Source organism: Corvus hawaiiensis, chromosome 3 (assembly GCF_020740725.1).
Source record: "Corvus hawaiiensis isolate bCorHaw1 chromosome 3, bCorHaw1.pri.cur, whole genome shotgun sequence".
Taxonomy (NCBI): domain Eukaryota; kingdom Metazoa; phylum Chordata; class Aves; order Passeriformes; family Corvidae; genus Corvus; species Corvus hawaiiensis.
In genome coordinates, this window is record NC_063215.1 from 35238734 (window position 1) to 35248429 (window position 9696).

The 9696-nt window shown below is 48.1% G+C and overlaps 1 protein-coding gene across 2 annotated transcripts; it reads right to left on the minus strand.

The window, feature by feature from the left end:
* Nucleotides 1-239: 239 nt before the first annotated feature.
* On the minus strand, nucleotides 240-7548 carry TENT5A (terminal nucleotidyltransferase 5A). Of its 2 annotated transcripts, none has more exons than XM_048298542.1 (3): nucleotides 7444-7548; nucleotides 6132-6639; nucleotides 240-5120 (listed from the first exon to the last, which is right to left on the minus strand). In XM_048298542.1, exons 2-3 carry the CDS (start codon nucleotides 6552-6554, stop codon nucleotides 4341-4343), a joined length of 1203 nt encoding a protein of 400 aa, XP_048154499.1. In that variant the 5' UTR covers nucleotides 6555-6639; nucleotides 7444-7548; the 3' UTR covers nucleotides 240-4340. The 2 variants fall into 2 exon arrangements, with proteins under 2 accessions (XP_048154499.1, XP_048154498.1); XM_048298541.1 differs by lacking the exon at nucleotides 7444-7548 and adding an exon at nucleotides 6840-7044.
* Nucleotides 7549-9696: the final 2148 nt, after the last annotated feature.

Below are 9696 nucleotides of genomic sequence, written 5' to 3' on the forward strand. Positions count from 1 at the left end.
GCTTGAGTGCGTATTTTTGGCAGTGGCTGGGGAGGTTCCTCTGCAGCTGAGTAGAGCCAGCCAAACTTGGCTGGCACGAGGCAGGGCTTTTCAAAATGTTCTGTGCTCCAATCGGAAAGCAGCCGAATGCTACTCTTCTCAGAAAAGTGCTGCCCTTGTCCTTCTTTAATGAAAGCGAACTTGGTATTCAGTAGGAGCAGGCCAGAGCTATTTCAGACACGGAAGACAGCAGACACAAATCAATAGAAAAAAATAACTTCTTTTTATTTACAAAAAAAATCCAAATATTGGATGCTGTAAACAAAATTCACAATCTGTTCCCTCAAGAGTCTGTTTTCCATCAGCTCTTTTTCTGTCTGTGACAAAGCCTATAGTCAAAATGTTCCAAAAGAGCAATCCAAGGAGCAGTTTGCTGCAACAGGATGCCTTGCAGAAGGCAACAGTTGTAAGGAAATTTGAGGGAAAGCAAATCTGCACAGACTCCTACAGACTGCAGGAGCCTGCAGTGCCTTTAGCCAAGCTGTCTTGAAATTTGCAGGCTTTTTTTTTTTTTTTACTATTTATTTTGTTAGCAAACCACTATTACAACAGCAAAACAGTACACTGATTTTCTTTCTTGCAAGGGAAATTCTCTGCATAAAGAAAACCATACAAAAGAATATATTCAAATAGGAGCTGAATATGCAAATACATTTTTTCCTTTTCTGTGCAGTTTTAGCTAGCACACTTCATTTTCTCAACTTAAAAAAGCGCCTTTTTTGAACCAGTAGGAGCTTCTGATGTGATACAAACCAAGCATTTAATAAGAGCTGTTTAGAGGATTTGTGTGAAGGCCTTTGTGCAAGATAAAAAATATTTTAAGTGCAATACAAGAAACTAGAAAAATATCATCTTTTTGGTCTTCTAATTGCCCTTCTATTTTTAGGAGAAATGTTCTTGCATTTGGGAGGACAGCTACATCTAAAGAAAAAAAAAAGAAAAGAAAAAATCCCATTTAGAAGCTCTTGGTTGTTTCACGATCGCTAGGTTTAACCAAGTTTAGTGCCCTGTTGGTTAGCAGGAAATTCAGCTGTGGCACAAACAGTTTTACTGTAATCAGGTCAATGTCTTTAATCAGTTCAGCTCTTTAAAAGGGGCACTGTCTTCTGTAGCACAAGCTTTAACCTTACAGCTGATTGGATGGGATAGATCAAGTCTACAAAGCAAGAGCGTGGTATTAACTTTAAGAGTACCAGTGTGCTGAAGAGGAGGGGAAAAACCAGTTAAAAAGAAGTCAGACTTTATGGAGGGAAAGGTGTGCAAACCACAGAAATAAACCAGCTTTGAAAAGGGGTTCTTATTTTACTGTTGGCCTGAACTCATGCCTTCTTCCCACCTCTAACACCAGGCACATTTTAAGCTACCAGTCACAAATAATACAAAGCTCCACCAGTTCCACCACTTGATCATTAACACATGTAAAACAGATCTGGAATACCTATATAATATATAAAAAAACATATTATATATGTATCAAAATGCAAATGCCAAAAGGTGCAGTTTAGCTCAGAGCCCTGCTGTATGCACTATAAGGTAACTAACTGCTGTGAATCAAAAAAAAACCAACCCACAATAAAATTTGAGCTGAGAGGAAGTATTTCAAAACTTTCTTTCAAGCAATGGCAAAAAAAAGGGTCCTTCAAAGGAAAACAACACTGTGTCATGTATTATCAGCATTCTGTGGTTGTGGCACAGCTATAGATTCTCAAACCCTTTTAAAGAGAGGATGACTCATTTATTTGCTGCAAATAGTTGTGGGAGAGAAGACATACCACATTACCAGCTGATCCTATTTCCCCAGCCCTCCCCTTGCTTCCGCTATCGAACCAGGAGCAGGAGGTAAGGGGAGCCAGCGGGCCAGGAGCGCTCAGCCCGGACCCTCCAGGAGGCTGGAGGGAACCTCACTGGGACAAGAGGCCACTGGGAGGCTGCAGCCAGCACCAAAGGAAGGGAAGGTGGGGACAAGGTCTGCACGTCAATGCCAGGAATGGCAATGGACCAGCTTTTAAGTTTCCTGAAGAACTCACAGGGAAGGTGCTTCAGTAAACAAATCGGGTTCCTATTAAAGTGCCTGCGGAGTGAAAAGTACAAAGCGCGACAAAAATAGATGTACCTTACTCGCTCCATAGGGAAAATACACTGCCAGGACACGAGTCCTCTCCCTCTCCCTGCCCCTGAATCCAACGCCAGACCGTGCCTGTGACCAGGCAGGGCACAGACGGATTTCCTTCAAAAGCCTGAATTCCCTTTTTTTTTTTTTCCTCTCAGAAAGAAAAAGCAAAATATCAGTCAAGTGTCACTTAGTCATTAGGTTTTCAAAGCCCAACAAAGAATTTAACACCTTCAGAGATGGCACTGAAGTGAAAACAGCAGCGGAGGTTGGTTTTTTCCCCCCTGCTGGTCTTTCGGGAGAGGAAATGAAAGTGAATAGTTATTGTTCCAATGTAAAGTGATTCCATTTAAATAAAGTACAGTACTAAAATTGTAAATGCAGTGTGACAACCAGATCAAAGATGTTTAATATTTGCATAAAAATATATATATATAATATATATATAAAATATAATTTTAAGCAATCGTGCAACACTCTTAAAAAGGGTTCATTTCACATTTGCTAAATTCTAGTGGTCCTGGAATGCATAATGCATTCTATTAAAAATACTCCTTTAAATATTAACAATTAGTGTTCAAATTACAAACTAATACAATATTCTTTAGCTGTCAGGGGGTTTAAATAAACCTATCTTTGATCCACGTTCCACTGAATTACACATCATGGAGGTATGCAGTCACAACATTAGTGGGTTAAATGTCAAAATGGCATTACAGTACAAAACAGTTAAAAAAAATCAGCTAGTCATATGTTTCTCCATCTGTGGAATTATTATGGCTCACAAGCAACTCACTGAATTACTGTAATCCTTGTTCTTGCAACCAAAGACATTATCTGAATCCCACCTTAATCCTGACTGGTTCATTTACTCCAAATTTCTCAGGTGTGGGTTAAAATTTCACTGCAAGGTGCCCACTGTCCTATGACATCCTGTTGCAAACTGGAAAACAAGTAGTACTTTATTTAAACATTCCTTAATTGCTACATTTTCCTAGACCACATTAATATATATTGTGTGTGTATATATATAGATATACACCAATAACATGTACATATATACACACACAAACATATATACACACATACACACACGTACCTAGGATAATAGCACACCGACAAAACATTAACTCTATACAGGTATTTGCCAAGAAAAAAAATAGGGCATTTCCTCCACCACTTATTCACAAGCTTATGGGTTGGTTTGCTTTTTTTTTTTTATCCTTGTGTCCCTGATAAAACAAAATGCATGGTTAAACCACAAAACTATATTTTTTTTCTCACTTCAAATTTTATGAAGGCATCAGGCACTTTTGATTACTATTGGTGTGTACAAATATAGGAACATCTTTCTTCCTTTTACATATATATATATTTATATATATATACTCTACTGTATCTTCTTTGCTTGGATAACTTATTTGTGAAATCTTTGGTCCTTAAGTATATACTTCTTGCCACAGCTGGTTTTCCAGCATTCTCACATTTTTAAAATGTGAGGCATGCACACAGCTGGAAATAATGGACTTTGTCATCGTACATGTTTCTGTTTTTCTAACTGTACCAATCCACTACTGTTCATTTGGAGCAAGCTGTTTCTGGTAAAGCATTCTAGTCAAGCAAGCTATACATTCTACACGGTCAATCCATAGACGGCACTTGCTGCAAGCCCCAAATGAAGTAATTCCAATATACAATTTTATTCTGCTTATCTCTGCTTTATGCCTCTAACTTTTAACTCCTGAATATATATAGAATTGTTTTTTGTGAAGTTTTTTCTTTTGTTGTTTTTTTTTGTTTTGTTTCTTTCATATTCTCCCTTTTGCAGATCCCATTCTAGAGTAAGAATAAAAATAAAAGAAAATAAGGCTTTCCCACCTTCTCTATGCCAAAGCTATGGGAGCAGATATTGCCAACCCATATTGTCATCAAGCATTCCTCCCTCACTTATTTCAGGGGAAGCTGGTTGCTTTTAATGACAGGCCTCTTGTGCTCTGGGGTAGGATCCAATTATTTTGGGGTTCTTTCTTGATCATGCTCCCATTATTTATTAGAAGAACCACAAGCTTGTCCCAAGCTTGACAACTAGAGCAGATCGTCATTGCACAAAACACCCCATTTCAGAGGGACCCGTCGCCCCTTCCTGCATCTTAGAAAATGTTCTCTCCACCGAGTCTACTAATTTCGGTTCTTAATTACAGGGCAGCCAAGTAGAGTATGTGTGCTGCTGGCAAGGGAACACCGTCTGAACCTGGGCAATGTAGTAATTGCTGAAGTTGGCATCTGCTACGTATGGGGCTGGCTGGTAATAACAGGTGACATTGGCCACATTGGGGATGATATTTTGCTCGGCTAGGACTCGGATGGCCAGCATGGTGATCAGATTCAGAGTCTGTCTCCTCTCATGCCCCATCAGGCACACTGTGCTCTCATTCACCACACCATGAAGGGTCATGAGATAGTCATACTTGCGGTCTTCTAATCCCACAAAGTGGTTCTGCAAGTAGGACTCCAGCTTTCTCTGCTGTTCGCCAATGTCTGAGAAGTCAATGAAAAACCTCGAACACATGTATCTCTGCAGGGATTTAATCTCAGATTCAGAGGCTGCCCTAAAGCCCCTTACCAAAAGGTTGCAGTACTTCAGAAGACCACCTCCTCTGATTTCTTCTGGGTTTCTGGTGGCAATTATCTTGTTGCAGAGGTGATCAAAGGCTTCCTGGAAATCCCCATAAACGCTCTCACCAATGATAGTTGGGTGAAAAGTTTCAGTCATCGGATTCTCTGAGCACTCATAAAAAAGCAGCAGGGAGTCCAGCTTGATTTGAAAGGAATCGACACTGAATTCAAACTGCCGCCTCAGAGAGTCCACAAATTTCAGCTCCACATTTTTGCCACTGTTGTTAGACAGGGAGATAAGACTCCATCGGTCTGAATCATTGCATACTTTTACCATTTTCTGCACATAAGCCTCCTATAATCAGAAAGACAAAATGAGCAAATCAAGACAAAGAAGCAAGAAATTTCTCCTTCACTGCATTTGCTCACCCCCTCCCAAGCCCCCACCCCCCCCCCCAGTACTTATTTCATAAAAGATTTCATGGAGCCTGCAGATACATACCAGAGAATAAGTGCTTAATATGAGAGCTCAAAATGCTGTCACTGCAAGGGTATGACAGGGAAGGGTGTTCTGCTGGGACTGTGTCATGCAAGAGAAGCATATAGCAACCCTACTTCTTTCAGTCACTTCTTAATACATCTACAGACTAAGTCCATGGCACACCTGCCAAATATGCCTGCACCCATACACAAAAGGTCACTACTACAATCTGATAAGAAATCTTATTTATTGTTTTTCACTTCTCTATTCCCCACAGAAACAAGTTAGCAAATGTTCATTCCCTTCAATCCTACCAGTGCAGGTTCCATAAATCTGCCCCATATTTAAAAAAAAAAAAAAAATCCCTCTAAAAATCTGAAAGGCATTTGGATTCAGCCTAATGAACTTAAGCGAAGTGTCTTCTAGAGGAGCGAATACGCCTCCCCACTGGGGCTCTTAGCACACCTGGAAGCATGCCTTGGAGACGGGGTTTCCTTCTTGTAGATGTTAAATCCATCTACGCTCCCCCTGCACCCGGGAACCGGGGCCGGCACACCGATCTGCCGCCGAGCCGGGCTGGGAGAGAGATGTGCAGCGCCTGGCACACGCCCCAGGTAAAACAACGCTCCCAGCAAATCAACCCGGGAGGGAGAAAAAGCTAATTAATCCTGAAGAGCGCCGGTCAGGGCACTTCACTGCACACTCCTCCTCGGTTTTAAGCGTGGGGTGAAAAAATCGCTCGGGGTTCCCGTGGGTCTCGGGGGTGTGGGGGGAAGCTGCGTCCCTGAGCGCACCCCTCCATCCCCAGGGGGGAAGGTGCCCACTGTATGCAGGAAGGCGCTAACACCTGCCCGCTCCGGGCATCTGGGCAGAGGGCAGGTTTACCTTGAGGGTGAGAGGCGTGATCTTCTCCTTATTCACCCCCTCGGGTAAGAAATCCAAGAGGCAGTCCAAGACCACGTCCTTCACAGTCTGAAATTCGGCTTCTCCTTTGAGGTCTGCGCAGAAGATGAGGTCCAAGTCCTTGTAACCCAGGCCGCTGTCCTGGTGGAGGACGTGGCTGGCGGCCGAGCCGTTCAGCCGCACGTCCCGCAGGCCGATGCCCTTCTCTTCCAGCCGGCTCCGCACCACCTTGACGATCTGGCGGGGCTGCATGGCCAGCGTGGGGAAGTTACCGCGGCCGTGGATGGGAATGGTTTCGCTGAGGATGCGGTCTAGACGCTGCACTTGCTCCCAGCTCAGCACGTTGCAGTGCGCGCTCTCGCCGCCACCCGCGGAACTCCCGCCGGCCTTCTCATCGTCTGCCATGGTGAGCGGCCGCCGCCTCCCCGGGCTGGATCCAGGCACCGCTCCGGCTCCTCGCCGGCCCCCCGGGGCCCCTCTCCCTCCGCGCCTGACAAAAGAGGAGGAAAAGCCAGCGATCAGCAGCTGCGTGCACCCCGCGCCCGAGCTCCGTTCCCCCGCGGCCGTCCCTTCCAGCGGGGGACACACCTACTGATTAGATTTAAAAAAATAAATAAATAAAGCGGGGGTAGGGGGAGAAAAAGCCCCCCGGAGCCAGGTAGTGCTGCAGGATAAGAGAAGGTGCCCAACCTGCAGCGCCGCTGCTTGCACCGCTCTCCGCGCTCCCGCCGGGGCAGAGGCCGCCCCGCGCAGACGGAGAGGCCGCCCCTCACCGCCCAAGAGGCCGCCCCGATCGCTGCCGCCGCAGGCTGCCGCCGTCTCCGGAGCTTTCGTAGTTCTGGCCGGGAAAGGTCCCCAGTAGTTTTTATACTGGGCTTCTCCGCGCTTCCGGGGTTCCGAGTCACGGCGCCCGCGTCCCGCCCCCTCCATCTGCATGGCCGGCCTCGGCGGTGCCCCCGGCCCGCCCACACCCGCGCACCCGCGGGCCGCCCGCCCGCCCGCCCCTCCGCGCCGGCGGAGCGCCCAGTGCGGCCGTCCCGCACCGCCCCGCGCTGGGAGACCCGCGCAGCGCTGCGCGGCCTCCCCCGCACGGCTCAGGGGAGGCAACAAGTGCAGCACCGCTCCCTGCCCCGTGCGGGGCGCGGCCCCTCCCGCTCCTGCTGTACCCAGATGCGCGCCCAGGGGCACCCATCTCCGCGCTGCCATTCATTCCCGATTTTTTTTCTCTGCCTTTTTACTCCCCGCCTGCCCCCCCGACATTCCCGGTCATCCCAGGCGCAGCCAAACTTCATACCAGAGCGACGGAATTTGGCAAGGGCCCCTCTCCAAGCAGATGCCGAGGATCCCGGGCCGTGTGGTTTGCGCTGCTCGGCTCCTGACCGAGATTTCCAGAGCCGCCTGCGGCAGCGCAGCGGCATCACGCCGTGCCTGCCCGGCTCCGGCCCGGCCCCCTCCCCCGCGCCCGCCCGCCCTCCTCGCCGGCGAGGGGAGGCAAATGACATCCCGAAGAGCACGGAGGAGCCGGTGGCTTCCAGAGGAGCATCCTGCCTATAGAGTACAACTTGGGTAACCGCGGAGCCGCAAAAATAACGTGGAAGACAAGCATTTTATATAAATATGCCCATATATTTTATTCGCAGTTACATTTTCTTTTAAATAACGATGGATGTATCTGATTGTTTTGCACCTGTTACTTACATACACATACACATAGTTGTTATTTAAAAAACATATAGATACTATATGCATATAGATACTATTTAAAAACAGATAGATACTATTTAAAACATTACATACTATTTAAAACATTACATACTATTTAAAACAGACTTAGCGCACGCACCCGAAGCACGCAGCAGCACCGGGGGCCGCCACCGCCTCAGTGCGCGCCAGCGCGGTGTAGACAGAGGGTTGCGCGGAAAGATGCAGTGCTGGGGGACACGGGGGGGTCATGGACGGTGTTGCGTCATCGCTCGCAGCTTTATGACGCGCGGCAGGAGGGGCCAATAGTGGTGCGGGGCTACGTGACGCGCGGCTCCCTCAACGGAGAACTTCGCCAAAAAGTGGGGGTGGGCGACAGAGCCCGACGAGGTTTACTGTCCCCTTCCCCCATTTTTAGCGCCCCCCCATTTTCTCCCGCCCGGGATGGGGTCGGGTGTGGGGCTGTGCCCCGCCCCTCACGGGGAAGCCCCCGAGCCCCCCCGGTCCATCCCCCCGCACACACACGCCGGGCGGGGGTCCCGCGGCGCCCGCCCCTTCGGGGCGCTCCCGGCTGGCGCAGCGCGGGGCAAGGGCGCCCCCTGCCGGCTCCCGCGGGGCGGGGCGGGGCGGGGGGGCCGGGGGCGGCTCGGGCTTTGATCCGCTGCCCACATTCCCGGTGGCTTCAGCAGCACGGGGCTGCTCCTCGCTCCACCCTGTGCCCCCGTCATGCGGCACCACTGCCCCCTCCCCGTGCCACTCACGGGGCGATAAAAGTGTTTGTATGGCTCTGTGTCAGTGCCTTTCCTCAATAGGAAAAAAAAGAAAAAGAAAGAAAAGGAAAAAAAAATTAAAAGAAAGAAAGCTTTTAAAATCAGAATGTGTACAAGTGATTGCAGCTTAACAGCAGAAGCAGAACGTTGTATGACTGCCAGCATATTGAATAGGGTTTGCCAGTTTATTCCTTTATTTAAAATAAATATTCAGACTAAGTGGCCTTCTCCCTCAACGGGAGCCTGTTGAAGGGAGCCTGCAACCAGCTGCTGGGAACCTGGGCCACTAGCTACTGCTGCTGGGCACAGGGAGCCCCCACTCTCTCCCTGGGTGCAGGAACAGCATGTCCTCAAACTGACCATGCACCCCGAGAGGAGAGCGACAAGCAGTGCCCATCTGCCTGCAGGGCAGAGAGATGCCCGGGGCCCCTCAGGCGCAGCCAGGTGACAGCCGAGGGCAGGGCTCACGGGAGTCCCACCACGGGGGCTGCCTGCCTGCAGCACTGAGACATCACTGCTCTCCGTGTGTAGTTAGGAAGCTCGGAGAGGTTAAAACACAACCCCATTCCCAGACTGGCATCGCTCCGGTGAACCACAGTTCACTAGGGCACATGATTTAATCTTTCAAAAGGAGTAACTGCCACCTTATTTATAAGCAAATTATCATTATCAGCAATCTGCTGGATTACTGATTTCTAGAGCAAGGACAAAGATCAGACTTGGAGGCTCATCCCATATTAAGCAAGGCCAGCTCCAAGAAACTGAGACAACTTCCTGTCTGGGAGTAACCAACGTTTCATTTAACCTGTATTTCTCAGCATGTTGCAATGAAATTTTAGCAGTATTTCAAATACTGCAAAACGTACCAGTGCATTTACACTGGTCAGTAGGATTTAATGCCATTTTGTGTAGATCTTGTTTAATTTCCCCATGAAGTGTGACTTTTGACCTCTCTTAAGCTGCTATCGCTTGCCCACTTTAAAAGAGAGAAGGGTAGAAGTTCATCCTGGAGAGCACTGATTTGCCAAAGACAAGGTGAATGCATCTCAGAAGGAAGACCTTTACACTGCTGGGCT